We start from the raw sequence: 20,070 nt of genomic DNA, 5'->3' as shown, positions 1-20,070 counted from the left end.
TCGCCCCTCAAGATATAAACATTACAAATACGTCTATGGGCACAACGACCAATTAATAAATTTATTATTTAATTATGTAGAGCTTTTATTAATTATATTAATCTTAAGCAGCAACATAAATAAAGAGAGTAAAAAAGAGATTATCCAAACATGATCCTGCTCCTACATTATTTACAAGTTAATGAAGAATTATAGCATCACCAAAATATTTCTTTCGACTATATTAAACTTGGACGTGTATATAATGATTATTTTTACAGTATACAGGATAACAGTTATTAGTCCAGAAGAATGACTTTCTGATAAGAGCAGCAATGCATGGAGGTGCTGATGAGAAATGCACTTCACACCATTCCTCTAAAAGATGAACAATGTCGAAGAAGATTTACAGCTTCAGTTTGCACTCTAGCCATCAAGAAATGCTTCGAGTAACTAGAATAGACAAGTTTTGCTTGAAAACCTGCAAAACAATATAAATATGATTCTGAATAACAAAATATTTGTATTCTAATCATGTAACAGGAATAATCTTACCCTCCTAAAATGTTCCAATTCTCTCTCCATTGTCATATTGATATCCCCAGATAATGGCTGGGCAATGCCAGCAGATTGATTTCTTGCCTCACCCTCACTCAGTACCTGAAAAGTACTCCACATCAGCACAAATCAACTGGAAATAGTTAATCCTTAACTTATTTTCTCCTGAGAACACATCCAAGGAGAGACACAAATAGAATCATATACGATGATATGCTTCAGTTCATCTCAGAATTTCAGATTTTATTATATCTTCTCTTGTTCTCATTTATGTCTGATGCCAAAGGTCAAAGGAGGATTTATTGGCCCTATGAAAGGGTGGTGACCCCAAACCGTGGCTTGATTCAAGAGGCAGATATTTGGCTAGAAGGGGCAAGAGGTTTTTCATTCCTTTGACAAATAAAAGTTATTTACAGTACAGTATGACTTAATCATTCTCACTATAAAATCTCCTAGACTCCTACTACTAATTTAAGGTTTGGAGCGCTAACGTGTCCTGTGCAGGGATGTTTTACCCAAAGCCTCATCTTGAAAATTTGACTTCTATGGTGCTTGAAATTTGTAAGCATCATTGGTGCCGCATGTGAAAACATTGTGCAAAAACACGAGTAGAGTGAACCTCAAAAATGAAAAAGAATAACTTATCATCACAGATGTTATTCCATCCAATCAGCCACAGATGGTAAACAAACCACCTATTGCGATGATTCTGCCTAACACACATGAGGAAAGACAACCGGTAGACCAATTCTAATTCTAGCCCAGATCAGTCACCCACACGCCCAATCTCCTTTCAGGATAGTTCAAATGAGCAGACAACTACTAGGTGAGCAGGATGGTAACTGTTGTTAATGGTATTATTTGCAGCTTAAATCCAACAATAGAGCAGGTTGTACCACCTCCTCCACCAATGGTGGGTATAAATGTTAATCCAATACCGAAGCACAAGGTACGGCACAAAGAGAGGCCCACTGAGAGGAGATGTGGGATCAAAGAGCAAAAGTTACCTCTGCACAAGAATGACCTGACAAGATCTACATGGCTAGAACTCAACTCGACCTCACTAAAAAAGCGGTGGACCTCTTCAGTAGATAAAGGATATGAGGAAAAAGACAGTAAAGACATGTCAAAGGTGAAGAGAGGAGGTTGAGCGATCACCTAACCTTAGAACACCCTTTAACATTACTGAATACAATAGCAATGTTAATCCTATATAAGAACGAGTGATATTTCTTTGGTATGGGTAAGCTAAAATCCTACCCCTAACAAGCATAGGGACTTAGAGATTTGTCTTAATATATGATATAATGAAAACCTAGGAGAAGTTTACACCATCCTTACATGATATGTATTTTGAGAAATGCGCTTCAAAATTGTGAAGGATGGAATGTGAAAAAATATGCATAAAAGCAATAACAAATAACCATATCTTGGTCATGCATATTCCATTGCAAATAAATTGGACTGAATGCCAATTCAGGTGTCCCTGGATTTTTAAATTGCAAACTCATAATAAAGAGAGCTCAAATTGTTGACAGACAGAAGGTGCAGACAATTTGTATATAAACAGGGATTGAATCTCACCAATTTGAAACCATCTGGAGAATGTATAAATTCCATGAATTCAAAATTCGACAGAAGACACTGCTGCACTGCATAAGATACCCGCAAAATCGTACAGAGGATTCCGAATTTCTGCTTAACCCAACACTCAAGAACGTAACTAAATCAGAACCTAAATCATCAAACCAAAATTAAGTACTTTATGGTGTACGGAAATTTAGATACCTCTTTAGCAGATCCCTCAAGTGCATCACTTTTTGGAAATTTCTTCCTATGATATCTCACAAGCAATGCTATTAGCTAAAAGCTTTCAATTGTCACTAACAATGAAAACCTTGCAAATCTAGATTGGACACAGGATTATTACAGGGCACCATACCTTAATCTCTTCCTTAGAATAACCTTGGAGGTGATCGCCATTCTGAAAAAAGAAGAGACAGGTTTCCGGGATTAGCATCCAGATACAGTATATTAAACTATATTTCACACAATGCATAATAATTGAAGGTCAGAGTCAGCTATCCGATTCCCATGCATAGTGGAACACTACCATGAACAGGAATAAATTGTTTAGAAACAGTGAGTTCAGAATACATAAGACTTGAAAGTTATAGTCATGAATCTGATTCCAATGCATAGTAAAACACTACTATGAATAGGAATAGATTGTTCGGAATTACATAAGAAACATGAATCTCATCACGTTAACTCTATTCCTCCCGCCAGATTTGGCCAGGATTAGCAAACTAAATATAATACATCCAACTAGAATACACAATGCATAAAACTTGAAAGCCAATCATCCAGCTGAATTGATTGCATAGTGCGAAACTACTGAGTAGGAATAGATAGTCAGCAATATCATAGAAATGGAAAATTCTCAAAGTTCATCTGATTTACTACCTCCCTCCTCTCAACTCATCGACCTCCGCAAATACTAATAGATTAAACATCTGAAGAACTCTTCAAAGGCAGAAGATAAATTAGTACATAACAAAAACAGTAAATGCAGGCATACCAATATAATGCGATAAGACTGCTTATGATAACCCTTCTTGCCGGAATACAGGCCAATATTGTGAAGCAAAGTCGCAGCATCAAGGTACTCAAGATCCCTATCATCCAAGGACACTGAAAGCTCATTGTCATCATTACCATCATTGTGAAGCTCATGCAATTTTCTCAAACCTTCAACAATCTCCTGCAGAATCCAAGTTAATAAACGATAGTAAAGGAGAACAAACACTAAAATATCTATTTAAAATCTTCATGACTATACCCTCGCGACGCTCGCACACATGTTAGCAGCCTTCATCCTCTTCTTATTGTTAAACCTTGACGCTAACCTAACAACCGACCTCCATCGCGCATTTGCATTCAAATCAAACCCCTTGAAAACCTGCCCCAACATCTCTGTGATCACTCCCTCCCCTAATGCATACCCTGAGACTTCTATTTCCTCAATCCCAAGCCTATGAAATATCTCATCCAATAAAACAGTTCCTGCCAAAATGAACACAGCTCGTCTCTTGAAAAACCCCATTCTCCTCATCTTCCCCTCTATTTCCCCCTCTTCGTCATACAACCTCTCCACCAAACACCTCAACTCATGCCTAGTAAACCTCCATTCCCTTTTAACAAATTCCTCAAACACCCCAACATTTTCCTGCACCTCAAGCACATAACCTTTGCACACTGCTTTTTCAATCGCCTTAATCGTACCAGAGGAACCTACCACAATATCTATTTTGAACTCCTTAATCTTCTCGATCAAGCCAGAGTTTTCTAGTTCATTCCGAATATGCTCGCGCATTTTCATGATGTCGCCAAATTCCTGAGTTAGAGTAACATGCCCTAATCTCAACGATTTAGAAAACAGAACATTCCCCTTAAACCCCACTGTGAACTCGGTAGAGCCACCGCCGATATCAATTGTCAGAACCGTAGAGGTGAAAACCGGGAAGAACTGTAGGACTCCGAGGTAAATGAGGCGCGCCTCTTCGGCGCCGGAGAGAATTTCTACGTGGAGGCCGAGGGCTTCATTGACAACACGAATAAATTCAGATCTGTTGGAAGCTTCACGGACAGCAGAGGTGGCCACAAGGCGGAGGCGGGAAGGAGGAAGGCCGTAGGAGAAGAGGAGATGCTGAAATCTCCGAATGGCGGAGACTGCGCGGTCGAGAGTCACGGCGGAGATAGTAGCTGCGGAGGAGGTGGAAGTGGTTTCCAGGCCGAGTACAACAGGTTCTTTGAGGCGGTGGAGGGTGAGGAATCGGCCGGAAGAGGGATCAGTACGTACGATTGTGAGTTTGAAGGAGTTTGTGCCGATATCCACGGCGGCGAAGTGGTTATTGGTGGCGGTGGCGGGTAATGGTATCGGGGCACTGCTGCTCATAATGAGAGATGAAATGAGCGTGGCAGATTGTCTTCGATATGTTTGGAGGTGGAGTGGACTAACCTTTCAACTCATGAATTCCAAGTTTACTAAAACTTGTATGTATTTTATTATTATCATAATTTCCACTCATGTTAAAGTTCGAGTTCTACACCTAATCTTCTCACTTTTTCTCTATTAAAAAGTGTTATTTATAAGCAGCCAAATATATAAAAACCACATCTTTATTTTTAGGGATTATCCTCCCAATTTGGAGCCAACCTTCAATTTTCAGGTTTGTTGACATTCTTGCGATTCATATGATCTCTTAAGCTACCGTCATGTATTCTAATTTGTACTTGCTTTGCAGTTAGGCCAGCCACTCCTGCTAGATCCTTCCTTACAAAGCTTAGCTTAGCTAGACCCTCTTCAATCAATTCTTAATTGTTAGATTAAGAAGCAAAGAATATTATGCACTTTGATTTTTAGTTTCTTTCTCTCATGAAATTCATAACTTGCTATTTATAAAAAAATTAAGATAGTGTGAGTCTGATTTGTATCTATTATAGTAGTCATGCTCATTTCTTTTGTACATGTCGCACCCTTTTAATCCGAACACAAAAACAATACAATACCGTTATTTCTATCACAGCGGCTGGTAGTGAAAGCAATTGACGATCTTGGCTTAGATGGCTTTGCTCTTGGGGAACTTCATTTATCGATAGTCAAGGTACCCGAAGAACATATCCCATTACATCTTCAATTCTATTAAATATATAGCTACTATCGTACACATATTATGTATATCTTAAATCAAATAGAATTAAAAAAACGTAATAGGATTTAGAATAAGGACAAGAAGTGAAAGAATAGGCAAAGCAATCAAGCTTCCTGGAAAATCCGAGCAATCATTTTATTGCTTGAAAATGCATTCATAAGTTAGAGAAGTTGCTTCGCACTTTCACTCTTCTTGTGTTTGCAAGTGAAGTAGTAATAGCAGCATCATCTCACCTTTCCCACTAAACCAAACAATCAAACGGTGGGAAAGTCCACTGTGTTTGGCTAAATTTATTTAAAATATTTTATAATTTATGCGTTTTTATAAATATTTTCACTATTTATAAATTATTATATCTTATTTTCAAATAATATGAATAGTGAAGTTTTCAGGCACTTCTGACCAATTTCTTGGTAATGATGTGGACACATTGAATGAGATTAATATTTTTTTATAAGTAAATTCAGTAGTCTTGATATTAATTGAAAGGGTAATGTATATTGATTTTCTTAAGATTATGTTGAATTATACAAATATTTTATTTTATTTTTTTTATTATAAATAAGATTCTTTAAATAAAAACGATAAACCAAACAAAGTGAATTGGTTGTTCAAAATTTTAATTTATGCTAACTACTCATATTTTCTTTAATATAACCTACGTGGCATAACATAATCTCCTACGTGTCAATAGCAGTCATCATGTCTAAAAAATTTCAAAAATTGAATGAAGTAAAAGGCTCATAAATTAATTTAAAGAATCAACACAAGATTTATATAAATTGAGTTTTAATTAATTCAAAGTGATTCCAGGAAATAAATTATATAAATTGAGTTTAAAAATATAAAACAGTATAAATTACAACATATGATTAATCATATCATTTATTGATTTTACGGCTGATCATATCACCTAATTAATGAGTGTGATTGTCATTGTTTTCTACGACAAATACCATCCCAAACATACTATAAGAAGAAATTACGATTTTTTTTGTCGAGAAATCTATTGTAAAATTACATAAATTATAATTGGTCCAAATTATAAGAGTTGTGACGGGTTTCATTGCAGCCGTTCCTAATTTTACAATGTTTTTTATTTGCGCACTGTGAATATTTTTTGATATTATTATAACGATGGGTCGTTTTTCCATTGCGGAAAAAAAAAAAGCACGGAATTTTATAAGTTGCAGTTGAAAAAAATAATATTTATAGTAAGCTACAACCTGAAATAGTAAGTATATTTTTGAATTGCAATTAATAGTTTGGGACCTCAGATATATAAAAGAAAGGATATTAGTAGCAACAGAATGAATAGGTAGGAAATTAGAAGGCATGCAAACACAACATCAAAGGTAAGGAAAACGTGGATTGAAATGCATGGAATGGAATTCATTCAAATTTCAAACACAAAATGAACCGGAAGAACACTGTGCAAAGTCCTTTTCAGGCTGTCGGTCTACATGTCCCCCTAAACGCGCCACCATCTTTTTCTCCCCGACCTGTGTAGACGTCTCTCTCACCGCGTTTCATCTTCCAACAACCTTCTTCACCACGTCTCTCCCTCTCTCTCTCTCTCTTCTTATTATTCAACAAATAGAACCAAAACAAACTCAAACGATATTATATTTATTAATAATAATCGTCACTTCTACTTCACATTCCTGTTTTTACGCGGTTATTTCAGTCGGTTGAACTTGAATTGTATTCACTCTCTGTGGAATATGCATATATGCTCTCTCTCTCTCTCTCTATATATATATATATATATATATATTTATAAACTAGACAAGAATCAATTTTTGCTGCATGATCCAAGAAGATCTAATGAACGAAACCTGAATCCCCACCACAATACCACACAGGGTTTGTGGGCTCCTGCTTAAAATAATGAAAGCTACATAGTTAAAAGGGTTCTTGTCTTTTCGAACATAAAATCATCACACATACCCCTTGACTTATTGGGATTTTATGTGTTTGTTTAATGATTACTTGAAGCTTTCATGTAGTTTCCTGTAAATTCCTCACTGCCCTCTTTCCTATTTAAGCACTGAAAGTTGGCAGTTTTTTCCCCTTACCTGCCAAGAACAGTTTGCAAAATTTCTTTTTCTCAAAATTAGAGTTGTGAGCTTGTGAATCTTGGTGGGTTTTGATGGTACCCAGACAGCTACTTAGAGAGGGGGCTGAAGCAGATTCTCAGCATCAGATCAAACGCCGTCGGTCCCTCTCGACGTGGGTGCAGTAATAGTGACTGTTTGTTATATATTTCTTCATAGTTATTGCAGTTTTCTTGTTGATTTTCCTGAAATTTTGATGGGGTTTGTGCAGTATATTCAAAGGGGCGAGTAGTGCTCGGAGTCTGCAAGAATATGTGCCCAGCTTGGAACCACTCATTCGAAAATGGGTATGATGTTACGATTATGAGCATTACTTATTCTTTGTACTAGTGGTCTGTCGCATCATGGGCCAGCGAGCTCGTTGAACTCGAGAATTGCCTCTAAATCTACCAAATACATCTTGAAATTCAATTATAAATAGCTGGTAATATCCAATTGATGCATTCGAATTCTTTATTTCATCTGATCCTATTGATCATATGTGAAAGGGAATCACATGGTTGAAGCTTGGGATTTATAAGCTTTTGATGATTCAAACACAACCCTTTGTTTGATCCATGTAGCTTACTTGGAGTGAAAGTATAAGTTCAATTATTTCCAGTAGGAGTACCACTTGTTTTTTATGACGGAATTCAGTTTTGATCAGTTCTCAAACTAATCCAAAAGTTAAAAGGCATCTGAGTCATGTCATTTTTGTATCAATTGTCTATAGCTTTAGGCCAAAAGTAGTTGTATAGTTTATTCTCTTGGATGCTGAAATTTGATTAGTTTTTTATGTAACTTATGACCTCATATTATCTCTGTTGGATATTTCTTTATTCTGCTGTTCTATTGTTTTAGGTGCAAGAAGCGGTCGACCGCGCGATGGACCCTTTTCTGGGGTTAGTTTTTTTGTAAATTTTCAACTTTATCTTTCTTTTTCCACGTTTCACTTTTCTTGTCAACCATTCCCAACTTTCACGACAACTAAATTTGCGACTTTTTTCCTACCGTAAAAGTAGAATATTTTGCACGCACTCCCTTACAGTGAAATAAAGTTACTTACGTTGGATGATTGTTTCAGATCCTCCTCAAATCAAATTGAGTGCTCGGGATCAAGAACTCTGCAGCTGCAGTTTCAGGGCAACTTGCCTCGAACTCTGTTTACGGGCAGTAGGGTTCTATCCGTGGATAAAAGCCCGATAAAAGTTGTCCTGTGTGATTCCACTTCTGGAAAAATAGTAACATCTGGTCCCCTTTCTTCAATCAAAGCGAATATCGTTGTGCTTGATGGCGATTTTAGTCCTGACGATGGGGAAGACTGGTCGGAGAAGGACTTTGAGAGCAAGATTGTTCAGAACAGAGAAGGGAAGAGGCCGTTGGTGACCGGAGATTTAACAGTTCCGTTGCAGAATGGAGTTGGTTGCATCGGTGAGGTGAGCTTCACAGATAACTCAAGCTGGATCAGAAGTGGGAAATTCCGGTTGGGGGCGAAAGTGCATCCTAGTGCTCATGAAATAAGCATTAGGGAAGCAATGAGCAGCCCCTTCAAAGTCAAAGATCACCGTGGAGAATGTGAGTGTGTATTCTCGACTACTAGGTTTCCCCTTTCTGTATCATCTTTTAATTTATTAGTGGTGTGTACTGATAAATGATCTATTTTCCAGCATACCAGAAACACTATCCCCCATCCTTAGACGACGAAGTATGGCGTCTGGACAAGATTGCCAAGGACGGTGCGTCCCACAAACGACTTAACCAGTTTGGTATTTCCTGTGTGGGAGACTTCTTGAGGTCGTACATCACAAATGAGCTCCAACTACGCTCAGTAAGATGCTCGTTCTTGCTATCGACTTTGGCATCTCTTGTGTGAACCATCTAATGATGTGTCTTCCATATACAGGCACTCCGCAATGTCTCAAACAAGACATGGGAAACGATCACTCGACATGCCATGACCTGTACGTTAGACGACAAGAAATACATGTACGGGACTGCACAAGGGACAGGCCTGTTGTTCAACTCCATCTACAAGGTTGTCGGAGCAACCTTCGACGGACACAGCTACCAGTCTGTTGATAGTCTCAACATGTATCAGACGGTTGGTATCCTTGATCTCTAAAAAAAGTAACGGTATTGCGTGCAAATTCATCCACGACACTATAATCTTTCAACTAGACAAGTCATTCGCTCATTCAGTTTGTGTTTGGTTGACAGAGGATGGTGGAGGAACTGAAGCAGCATGCTTACAAGAACGTAAAGGACTGGGTTTCAGTTTGTGATCAGTCTATTGTTGCGTACCCAATGCTTTTGGAAAATCCAGCTGACACTTTCACTAATCCGAACGTGGACCTCCAGGCCCCAAATCGCCATTTTCAACAAGGTACAACTATCAAACTTCTATCTAACATGTCTATGTTCATCCTCCAAACCTGAAGATAATCTTTCTTGACAGATAAACTAGAAATTCAGATGAACAATCATCATCGAACAATTTCACCACCCTACGAAGACTCAGTTGAACATGAGAACAGTTCTTTTGAGTTGGTAGAGAGTTCAGAAATGCAGGGGTTCAATCCGGCATTTAGAAACGGTTTCGAGTTGAGCAATTCTTCCGGCGGATTCTACATCGCAGGACAAACGTGGGCTACTGGAGGGAACTACATGGAGTCGCATCTCTCGACTGAGGATATACCAGTGGACGACAATTTTCAGGTCGAGTCATCCGCATGGCATCAGAATCAACTGTTTCTTGGTTCCAACACTGGTGAAATCGGTATAACATCTTCTAATTCTGGAATCCTTATCCCCAGGAACCGGAGGCCGAAAACATGGTGGTGCAAGCTTCTGGCCGTGATCAAGTGGCAGATACTGGTCAAACGTAACGTCGCTGCAAGAAAATGGAAACTACTCTATCTAGATGTAAATATTTCTTAGGTTTGCTGAAAATGCGTGCATCCCAAATCTCTATATCTCTTAAACCCTTTGCTGAAAATGCAACAAAAGGAGTTTGTGTCTATGTACATAGGATTGAATGAATGAGGATAATTCTGTGCAACATCAACATGAAACAGAGTGTTGCACGGAATTATCTGAGTCAGTTTGTGTTGAGATCCAGCAAACAGTGAAGATTTGGTGCCCAAGATGTGCTTCCTGATGCTGGCTTGCTGTAATTGTTTTAAAATCTTTCATTTGAGCTTTTCTCATCTAAGTGTTGAGATCTGCTGCGGTGAGGTTTTGAGTTAGTCTTCTGTGTACTGTTTATGTCGATATCAGTTGTATATTCAAGTGTTCATTTGTGTATCTCCCTTTCCCTGCTTTTATTACCTACTACCAATTGAATTTCAAAGAAGCTTTAGGGGGTATTTGGAGGGCGATGCGATCACCCTCTAGCGAGGCGACCGCATCGCCTTCAAAGATATGGGCTACGGCCGTCGCCCAGGGATGAGGAGGGCGCCGCACCCTCCTCTTCTGCCGCCGTTGATGCAATTTTTTTTATAATTTAATTTAAATAATATTTTATTATATGAATAATTAAATAATTATTATATAAAATAATATTTTATTATTAATAAAAATATATAATAGTTTAATTAAATAATTATTATAAAAATAATATTTAAAATAATCATTATAAAGATAATATTTTATTATTAATAAATATATATAATATTATATATTAATTGTGAGATAAGGGCAAAAATGTTAAAAAAAAAATACTTTTATAAAAAAATCGCAGTCAAAGCGCGTTTGACCCAAATTTTGTACAGAGATATTTTTTATAATTTTATGTATCACGGGGTATTTGATACTTTAATTTTCATGGAGAACTTTTTGAACATTCTATTATCACGGGATGTCTGAATTTTTCCCGAGATAGAATTAGTGTATCAGACTAAAAATATTAATTTACAAAAGTATGAAATCAAAATAAGTTGAAATAAAGCGTGCAAGTTCAACTTCCGCAGCCCCTCCCAGAAATATCTTCTCTAAAATGTCTGGAAACTTCCTCACTGATATTTTCACCGCAATATTACGTCCATTGGCTTTTGCTGTTCCAATTTATATATCTTCAGCATGGATGCTGAAGCTCACAAACTTTCCTGCCATCCCCGTCGCTGTTCTCGAATGCCTTTGCTGTAGATCAAAAGTACCCTGATTTTCCGTGGAATCAATCAGTGGCTGGTAGCTGCGAAACAAGAAAATAAGCGGGTATGGATCCAGGATCCGACTCCGAATCCTATTGCTACTACTCCGTGCTTGGGATTCGCAAGGACGCCTCCTTCTCCGACGTTCGCTCCGCCTACCGCAAGCTCGCTCTGGTATGGTATTTTCTTTTCGATTTTACATTGTTCTCCTCGTCTCGTAATAGGTAATGATTCTTCTTCTTCTTCTTCCCCAATTTTCTGACTGATCGTGTGTGTGTAGAAATGGCACCCGGATAGGTGGGCGAAGAATCCAACGGCGTCCGGAGAAGCCAAACGCCGGTTCCAGAGAATTCAAGAGGCCTACTCAGGTTTTTAATTAGTGTGTGTGTGAATTTAATTGCATTCTTCTTCAATCCAAAATCATGCATGTGAAATTGTGGTGTTAATTTGATGAGCTGTGTCTCCGATAGTGTTGTCGGACAAGGAGAAGAGGTCGTTGTACGACGCCGGTTTCCTCGATCTCTTTGAGGAAGATGAGGTGCGCTCCGTTTCTTCACAAGGAAAAATATCTTCACATATTTTCTTCCTCCTCTCTTTTGATAATGCCACGCCTATTTTTGCTTTGCGCACGCCAATTAGATATTTCGTCGTCTACGTTGATGTTACGATTTTGCCCTCTGACTTTATTGTATTGCCGTTGCAGGGCATGGGAGACTTCCTCCACGATTTGATGAGTATGATGGAAAAGAACGCTGGCGCTGAGGTATGATGTGAAATTGTAATTTCTTTCCAGTGCTAGGGGTAAAATGGCAAAAACTAAAATAACTTAATAATTATTCAATCTCTGTTGAATTCATTGTTGGAAGGAGGAGAGCCTAGAGGATCTGCAGAGAACATTTCTGGATTTGTTCGGTGAGGATCTGGCTTATATGATTCGAGACGGTAATGATCCAAGGGTAAGGAAGAGGTCACGACTCACCGGGAGCAACGCACGGGTTGCATCCAAGCGCCGCACCAGTACGTGATTTGTCTTGTCTGCCTCTGCCCCCGTCCGACTCTTGTAGTTACCTTCGACGTTTTTATCGTTGACAAATTAACGACTTTAGTGAAACCAATCGGACTACTTAAGTTTTAATGTCTGTGACGTCTTTGAATAAATTGTTAGAGAGCACCTCCTCTTTTTCTTTTTTATTTATATACAATAAAGTACGTTACATTTGATACATTTAAATTGAAAAATTAATTAAATACATTAACAATTTCAAATCAAATTCCAAATCAAATACTATGTCAGAAGAAAATAAAAACTACTGTAAGGTATATATAAATGGACTTTCATGGTGTGCAGTTTGGCTATCTTTTCTTTTGCTTTATTATCTATTCTCCATTCTATCAAATTTTCAAAAACTTTTGTCTAAATCTAAATATTTAAAGTTTTATGGCTAATTAAGTGTTGGTTTAATTATACATCGAACATTAATTATCTTTTTCCAAACATTGTTACATACCCATTAATTTTGCATATCAACTATAATTATTATATTATATCTAATACTATATCATTGTTATTTTTAATCGATGTATAGCTATATCTATACCAATAGTTTTACGTAACAATAATTTTATAGCATGGTTAAATGGTAAAGAAGCATAAGATGTTAACAGGCTGCCTAGCAATGGAAGAAGTCACCAACTCCATGCACTACGATAAATTATCATTTTGTATCTATCAGGCCAAATTGCAATTTATCCTCGTATTATATAAAAATAACAAAATACCCCCATGTAAAGTTTTTTTTAGTAAATTATCTCCTTATTTTTTTTAAAAAAGGAGCAAATTATTCTCTCACGTGAGTGGTGTGACACACGTGCTATATTTTCAAATTTTTAAATTTTTTTATATCTTTATTATCAATTGTTGGATTGTATCTTTATAAAAAAGCGATCCAAATTTAATTTTATATATATAATTATATACAAAAAAATATAATATATTTTTATAAATATACAGTATATGTATAGTATTATATATATATATGCATATATGTATAATATATTTATACATGTTGATTTCCTCCCCTCCCTCACTGTCACAGCTGGACTTTTTTGTCTCCCAACAAAATATATTTTTTGCTCGTGCGTCGTCTCAAGTTACACCAAAATTTGACCAGCCTTCGGATATTTCAGAGTATACCGACTATCCGTCGTGTATTTGTGACACTGAACTCACCTATTCAAAATGCCTATGTTCACTGAAGCTCTCGGCATGCACGACTTTGTATTATCGTGGACGGGCCCAACTAGTTAGTCTATCGCCATGGATCTTGCCCACAATCTCGAAGCCTGCCGATGCATCCCTCGATGTCAGGGAGCATCCTCGCTCCACCTCAGCATTACAGCACTTTGCATGCGCCCGCAACACCAATCTCAAGCCCAACGCTCAGTTGGTGCATCCTTGGCGCATACCTTCGTTGTGGCCGTCTTCTGTGTCTCGTTCGAGTAGGACTGCTTCATAAAAGTTCGAAGCCTATTCGATATGCCAACATCACACATTGATCACACACAGCAATCCAACATGCCCTCTTACCTTTCAACATGGTCCACAGTGTTGTGTTGCCCCACAACCGCTCATCTTAGCCAACGGATCCATGTGGACGGTTAGAACTTAGAACCCAATAGCGCATGCCACGAGTTGGTTCACGAGGTGAAGTGCTTGTGTTGATCACTCATTCGTACGAGAGGTGATGCCCCTGATTTTACACAGCCCGCGGGGCAATCTTGCGTGTCACACGAAACCTCTTGGCCATTTTTCTGCTCAATGTAGGCCATATTGGCCCTACGTCGCCCGTTCGCTTCCCATACATTTCGTGGACTCTAAACACTCTTTTAAGATGCCTAGAGCCAGTTCTTGAAGAGCCCTACATGCCCCTAAGAGAATGCCATTTAGTGTTGTCATGCACAGGGAGGGCTAGTTGGAGCCCACCACCACATGTCCCCCTTTTAATAGTTTTAAAAATACTTTTTCTTGTTCCAGTAGTAGACATTGAAATGGTCGAGGAGTGTACATTTTTCGCATCTCTCTCAATCGATCTCCAAATCACGCGTCACTTGAACCGTTGCATAGCCTACAACTTTTACATCATAACCCAAGAGTTTCAGCCCCATCTGATCATCCATCATTGAGGAATTGCCTCACAATATTCTGAAATCACATTCGGCCTCTACACTAGTAGACTCTGAACATTGTTGTCGTTTCCTACCCAATCGAAATCGTCTAACTCTGAAGTATCTTGGAGGTGTTGCCAACACACCAAGGATATCACCATTAAAACAGTTTTTCAAATCTCTAAAGATAAAGTATTCTACTCACATTTCTCTCCTATTCGCGCGCAGGGTGGCTCCCGATTGTCGCCCTTATATCCCCGTGCCGAAACGTCCTGGAATAACAAATATGTATTGTAATTTTTATTTTTTTGCGATTTTGGTCTGTTAAATTAACCAAACAAAACCCCCATATTAATGAAAAACACATGGAGGTGCCTGCTTTTTTCTGGAAATATTTGCAAAATCCAATAATTAAAAGATTAAAATTGCAGAAAATAAAAATCTCAGAACCCGTTTACTTTTAGAAAGATAAATGATTAAAATGTTAAAATATCAAAGATACAGAATAAAAATTACATTTAATCATAATCTAAAAAGTAAACTCATTTGCTATCCATGACTTTTTCACAAAATAAAAAAAAAATAATTACAAGTTATTTTTATTAATAATTTTAATGTTATATTCTTTTTGTTATTTTTTAAAAAAATTATTTAAATAAATAAGCCCATGTTTTAACAACTTCGGTTTGTATTGTGAAACTTATTATAGATGGGCTTAGTATAAAGTAACACGCACGCCTAGCCTAGGTCTTATCTTAAATTTAAATCCACCGAATTGAACAAAATAAAAGTTTGGATGCATATCAAAATCAAACCGGATAAATGCCTTTTTGGTTCTCAAATACAGTTAATAATGCACTTTTGATTTTTAAATAATTTAATATTGTAATTTTGGTTATCAAACTTTTACTTTTTTCGTATTTTTGGTCTTTTCGTTAAATTTAACGAAAATTTCATTTAAAATGAAAAAAATTAGTATTTTTCTTCCATTTTATGGTATTTTTCAACTTGTAATCCAATGTATTAATTCTTTCTATTTTTCGTCAAACTTCAAAAGAGAATAAATAAAAAATATAAAAATTAAACAACAAATTTTCTAAATTTTATCGATAAATTTTCTATTATTGATAATTTTTTGTTAAGATTATTTAGAAAATTTATTGCTTAAATTTAATTTTTTTGGATTACAACTTGAAAAACACTATAAAATGAGAGAAAAATTGTAATTCTTTTTCCACTTTAAATGAAATTTTCATTAAGTTTAATAAAAAAATTAATGGAAGGGCCAAAAGTGTCAAAAAGGTTTGAGGATCGAAATTACAACCTTAAATTTTTAAGGATCAAAATCACATTAGTGGCTATATTTGAGGACAAAACATGCACTTATCCCAAATCAAACCGAACAATTTGCATTCGATGTTTTTTGGTAAAAAAAAATGGATATTAGATTAGATTTTGATTTTTAATGTAGGTTTACTACACCATATTAATTTGAAAATATTATTTTTATATACGCAGTTTTCTTTATATTAATTATTTCTGACACTATTTTTATCATTTTACTTACTAAAAATTTAGAAAAATAAATAAGAAATGAAATTATTACTAATATTTAATTTTTGACTATTTTAAAAAAAAAGTATGTCTATAAACAATCTTGGAAGGAAAGCCCATGAAAAACCAACTGGGGTGAAAATTGAATACAGTTAAAATTTTGAGGACCTTATTGTAATTACCAAACCCGTCAATATAAAATAACCCGTACCCGGCGACGAATCACCCAAACCTTCTCATCTAAGCCCACAAACGAAAACCCTAACATAATCTTCTCTTTCCTTTTTCTGTGAGCCTGTGAAGTGTGAAGACGATGGCGGTGGAGGCGGCGACGCAACCCAGCAAGCTACGGTGGGGAGAGCTCGAGGAGGACGATGGAGAGGATTTGGATTTTCTTCTGCCGCCGAAGCAGGTGATTGGGCCCGACGAGAACGGGATAAAGAAGGTAATTGAGTATAAGTTCAACGACGAGAACAACAAGGTTAAGATCACTACCACCACGCGCATCCGCAAACTGGCTAATGCTCGCCTCAGCAAACGCGCCGTTGAGCGCCGCTCATGGCCCAAGTTTGGGGACGCTGTGCACGAGGACGTCGGCAGCCGCCTCACCATGGTCTCCACCGAAGAGATCCTCCTCGAACGCCCACGCGCCCCTGGTAATCGCGCCTTTGCCGCTATATATAATCTATTTTATTGCTTATGTTCCATCTTCTTAACCAATATGTACGATGCATAAGTATGCCTTGCCCTTTTTGTTAGTCATCGCTGCTGTTATCTGGATTTATTGTCAAATAACTGTTTTTCAATTTTATGGATCTTGATTGCTTTGAATCTGTATGGATTGCTTGTTGGACTATTTGGTTGGCATATGAAAAATCTTGAGAGTTGAATGATAATTGGTGAAAGGCATGTCATATATGGATGTAATGGTGTTAGTTAATCTTTATTGTGATCTAAATTTCTCAACTGAAGGTGGCAAAAGAGGGATACCCGTATAGCTTCATTTATGACAACTGATTCACCTTTGAACTTTTAAGGTTCCTTGAATAGAGAAGAAGAACATGGAGTGGATGATTTTATTGTTTTGCGAAATAGTGCCTGTTATTCTAACTTTTTAGCTCATCAGTGTTTTGGGGGATGATTTGTTTACGTTGCCTTTGAAATGCTCATTGCCTGGTAATTAAAGTCCTTAATTAAATTAGGACCTTCTCTTTTGTTTCCGCCAGTGTGTGGGCAATGGAACTTGCTTGTTTTTTACTGTTGCAACTGGTCTTTAATGTCTTCATTGTTATAATTTAAGATGTCTGTAAAGATGTTGCACTGTAAAACTCATGTATGGAGTTCGTGGATAGAGTCAGGATGAATGATGTTATCAGCTATATCATGAAAAACAGGGTGCATGGGTAGGTGAGGGAGACATCACAGCGGCAATGTCTTTGACCATCAATATTAAATGAAATAAATATGAGTACACATAATGCTGATAATTTTCAGTCCGTGAAAATCAAATATCTATTTCGCGACATTTTTATACAAAATTACATGAACTATTGATTTATATTAGAACCTTATAGTGATACAAGTTCCTTGTTTTCCAAACGTCAATCAAATAGCTCAAGTCCAGACATTAAATTATCATTATTTGAACAACAAGGTGAAGATTAAAAAAATAGAGAAGCAAAAGATAGATGAAAAGTGAGAAGAGATGCTGTCCAGATTGCCCCTACTGTGGGAACAAACGCTCTGCCATTGGCCTCCAGTTTTTCCCCCATTATTTCCTTTATACATTCTGTGTTGCCTGCTTCTTTTTATTATCTTCCTAGTGTCATCACGATTCTCTGCTCCATTTCACCATTCTCTAGAGTCACCTTTCTAGTGGCAATACCACCATAGCAATCTTTTTGGTTATCGTTTATATGAGTTGAGCTTTATTGATTGTAATCCCATGGATAGTGGAGTTGATTTGTTCTAAAATCACTGGAGTAAAGCCCTTCTGTGTAATACACAAGTATTCTAGTGCGCATCCTTTATTTTATTGGTAGATATGGTATTTCATCTGGTAAAATGCTTGTCTTATCTGGTTATATTCATTGGAAGGTTGTATATTGGTCTATGCCGGTGGTTTGTTTTGGTTTAGCTGTATATGTTACTAATTGCTAGCTTGAAAAATAGGCACCAAACAAGAGGAAGCTAAGGTTGCTGGGGATCCTTTGGCTCAAATAGGCAAAGGAGGAGCTGTACTTATGGTATGCAGAACCTGTGGGAAGAAGGGTGACCACTGGACCTCAAGGTGCCCTTACAAGGATCTTGCTCAACCAAGCGAAACCTTCATTGATAAGCCAGCAACAGAAACCAATGCGGCAGCAGGTGCTACAAAGGGAGCTTATGTTCCTCCTAGCATGAGAGGAGGTAACACTGAGAGGACTGGTACAGACATGAGACGCAGGAATGAAGAGAACTCTGTCAGGGTCACCAACCTTTCAGAAGACACGAGAGAGCCCGACTTGCTTGAGCTATTCCGTCCTTTTGGAGCTGTCAGCCGAGTTTATGTTGCGATTGATCAGAAAACTGGAACCAGCAGAGGTTTTGGTTTTGTCAACTTCGTAAACAGAGAAGATGCTGAGAGAGCTATCAACAAACTTAATGGCTATGGTTATGACAATCTCATCCTTAGAGTTGAATGGGCTGCTCCAAGGTCTAACTAGTTCCTTGACTAAGTGCTCGAAGGTTTGGTTCTCCTGGCAAACTCGTCGAAGTTGTCGTACTTATCGAACAAATTACTTTGCTGTCGGTAGGTATGCCTATTGGGCATCTTCTCATGGTTTTGTTTAATTACGTTGGATGTGAATCAGCATAAAGTGTTTTTGTCATACTATTATCTGAATTGGTTGTGGAGGGGATTTTTCTCCTCTTACGGCTATAGAATTTGGACTTGGTAGTTATATGACATATGAGTTCATTTATAAGTATTTTCTTTTTGTATGTCTGTATTTTTTAGCTGTTGCAATGCTTTCTGTCCGCCTTAGCTGATTTATGCATTTCTTTGAAGGCTTGGCCGTACAGTAAACTTGACTTGCGACTCCTATAGAAGAGGTAATCGGAGCATGCCAAGAGATTAAGGAGAGTATATATATAACATTAGTCTTCTATTTTATTTGTTGTTCAGTTCCTTAGGAGTGCTTATTGAAGCCTGAAGGTGAAAAAAAATGCATAATGCCACAAAGCACAAAGGTAGAGTGTCGTGTGCCTAAAAAAAATTACGAGTGTAAAAAATACAAAAAGCAAAGAAGATTGGAGGCAAAATGGATAGACACTCAGTCGTAATAATTGGGGTGTAAAGTGCAACCAGTGTAAAGAAGTGGGGAAAAAACTAAAATTAGGATATATAATCTAAACATACTTTTCTTAGGGTAAATTAATACAAATATACTCAAATGTTGAGAGGTATGCATTTAACCCTATTTTTCTGCTTAAACAATTATCACTGATTTCTTATCGTCAGGAATCAACGCATAGATTCAGACAATGTTCGGCCTCAATTATTACCAGTAATTTGTCGCACTATATATATATATAGATATATTTGTGTGTAAATTGTATAATATTAATTAAAATAAGATATTTATTATTTAATAAAGTATATAATTGTAATAATTTAATATTAAACTTATAAAAAAATAATGACAAATATATGCATGAAAATAAAAGAAAAAATAACTATAAAAAACTAGTTTGGAGGTGGGTAGTAAGTTAGAGAATAAATAAAAAAATAAGTTAAAAAAAAAAGAAAAGAATTGCTATAGTCAATCTTCATAAAATGGTGTTGCATTTTAGTCCTAATTCAAAAGGAGAGAA

General features: G+C 37.0%; 4 protein-coding genes across 11 annotated transcripts; 3 read left to right on the top strand and 1 right to left on the bottom strand.

Moving 5' to 3' along the window:
* Positions 1 to 197: 197 nt before the first annotated feature.
* LOC105168944 (Ppx-GppA phosphatase) lies at positions 198 to 4,639 on the bottom strand. Of its 6 annotated transcripts, none has more exons than XM_011089160.3 (7): positions 3,380 to 4,636; positions 3,119 to 3,301; positions 2,480 to 2,521; positions 2,326 to 2,400; positions 2,122 to 2,247; positions 535 to 639; positions 198 to 460 (listed from the first exon to the last, which is right to left on the bottom strand). In XM_011089160.3, the coding sequence occupies exons 1-7, from the start codon at positions 4,493 to 4,495 to the stop codon at positions 413 to 415; spliced, it is 1,695 nt and encodes a 564-aa protein (XP_011087462.1). In that variant the 5' UTR covers positions 4,496 to 4,636; the 3' UTR covers positions 198 to 412. The 6 variants fall into 6 exon arrangements, with proteins under 6 accessions (XP_011087462.1, XP_011087463.1, XP_011087464.1 ...); XM_011089161.3 differs by having other exon boundaries at positions 2,122 to 2,235; XM_011089162.3 differs by having other exon boundaries at positions 2,122 to 2,232; positions 3,380 to 4,635.
* Positions 4,640 to 6,975: 2,336 nt separating this feature from the next.
* On the top strand, positions 6,976 to 10,651 carry LOC105168943 (calmodulin-binding protein 60 B). Of its 3 annotated transcripts, XM_020696261.2 has the most exons (9): positions 6,976 to 7,484; positions 7,581 to 7,656; positions 8,210 to 8,262; positions 8,433 to 8,923; positions 9,016 to 9,176; positions 9,252 to 9,449; positions 9,566 to 9,731; positions 9,804 to 10,063; positions 10,162 to 10,651. In XM_020696261.2, exons 1-9 carry the CDS (start codon positions 7,405 to 7,407, stop codon positions 10,231 to 10,233), a joined length of 1,557 nt encoding a protein of 518 aa, XP_020551920.1. In that variant the 5' UTR covers positions 6,976 to 7,404; the 3' UTR covers positions 10,234 to 10,651. The 3 variants fall into 3 exon arrangements, with proteins under 3 accessions (XP_020551920.1, XP_020551919.1, XP_011087459.1); XM_020696260.2 differs by having other exon boundaries at positions 6,987 to 7,484; positions 9,804 to 10,651; XM_011089157.3 differs by having other exon boundaries at positions 6,992 to 7,484; positions 8,210 to 8,250; positions 9,804 to 10,651.
* Positions 10,652 to 11,326: 675 nt separating this feature from the next.
* On the top strand, positions 11,327 to 12,719 carry LOC105168942 (uncharacterized). The gene is made up of 5 exons (XM_011089156.3): positions 11,327 to 11,670; positions 11,777 to 11,864; positions 11,967 to 12,034; positions 12,200 to 12,259; positions 12,363 to 12,719. The coding sequence occupies exons 1-5, from the start codon at positions 11,563 to 11,565 to the stop codon at positions 12,519 to 12,521; spliced, it is 483 nt and encodes a 160-aa protein (XP_011087458.1). The 5' UTR covers positions 11,327 to 11,562; the 3' UTR covers positions 12,522 to 12,719.
* A 3,714-nt stretch (positions 12,720 to 16,433) lies between these two features.
* LOC105168941 (uncharacterized) lies at positions 16,434 to 19,085 on the top strand. The gene is made up of 2 exons (XM_011089155.3): positions 16,434 to 16,871; positions 18,388 to 19,085. The coding sequence occupies exons 1-2, from the start codon at positions 16,529 to 16,531 to the stop codon at positions 18,918 to 18,920; spliced, it is 876 nt and encodes a 291-aa protein (XP_011087457.1). The 5' UTR covers positions 16,434 to 16,528; the 3' UTR covers positions 18,921 to 19,085.
* The last annotated feature ends 985 nt before the right edge of the window (positions 19,086 to 20,070 follow it).

Source organism: Sesamum indicum, linkage group LG8 (assembly GCF_026168435.1).
Source record: "Sesamum indicum cultivar Baizhima isolate 11 linkage group LG8, ASM2616843v1, whole genome shotgun sequence".
NCBI lineage: Eukaryota > Viridiplantae > Streptophyta > Magnoliopsida > Lamiales > Pedaliaceae > Sesamum > Sesamum indicum.
Note: the sequence above shows the minus strand (reverse complement) of the source record. Positions and strands in the feature narration are given on the sequence as shown.

Coding starts and splice junctions, on each gene's coding strand:
- LOC105168944 (XM_011089160.3), bottom strand. CDS start 4,495: ATGAGCAGCAGTGCCCCGATACCATTACCCGCCACCGCCACCAATAAC. Junction 2,248..2,325: donor TTGAGGGATCTGCTAAAGAG/GTATCTAAATTT, acceptor TACGTTCTTGAG/TGTTGGGTTAAGCAGAAATT. Junction 640..2,121: donor CTCCAGATGGTTTCAAATTG/GTGAGATTCAAT, acceptor AGTACTTTTCAG/GTACTGAGTGAGGGTGAGGC.
- LOC105168941 (XM_011089155.3), top strand. CDS start 16,529: ATGGCGGTGGAGGCGGCGACGCAACCCAGCAAGCTACGGTGGGGAGAG. Junction 16,872..18,387: donor CGAACGCCCACGCGCCCCTG/GTAATCGCGCCT, acceptor CTTGAAAAATAG/GCACCAAACAAGAGGAAGCT.
- LOC105168942 (XM_011089156.3), top strand. CDS start 11,563: ATGGATCCAGGATCCGACTCCGAATCCTATTGCTACTACTCCGTGCTT. Junction 12,035..12,199: donor ATCTCTTTGAGGAAGATGAG/GTGCGCTCCGTT, acceptor TTGCCGTTGCAG/GGCATGGGAGACTTCCTCCA. Junction 12,260..12,362: donor AAAAGAACGCTGGCGCTGAG/GTATGATGTGAA, acceptor CATTGTTGGAAG/GAGGAGAGCCTAGAGGATCT.
- LOC105168943 (XM_020696260.2), top strand. CDS start 7,405: ATGGTACCCAGACAGCTACTTAGAGAGGGGGCTGAAGCAGATTCTCAG. Junction 8,924..9,015: donor CAAAGATCACCGTGGAGAAT/GTGAGTGTGTAT, acceptor TCTATTTTCCAG/CATACCAGAAACACTATCCC. Junction 9,177..9,251: donor ATGAGCTCCAACTACGCTCA/GTAAGATGCTCG, acceptor TTCCATATACAG/GCACTCCGCAATGTCTCAAA.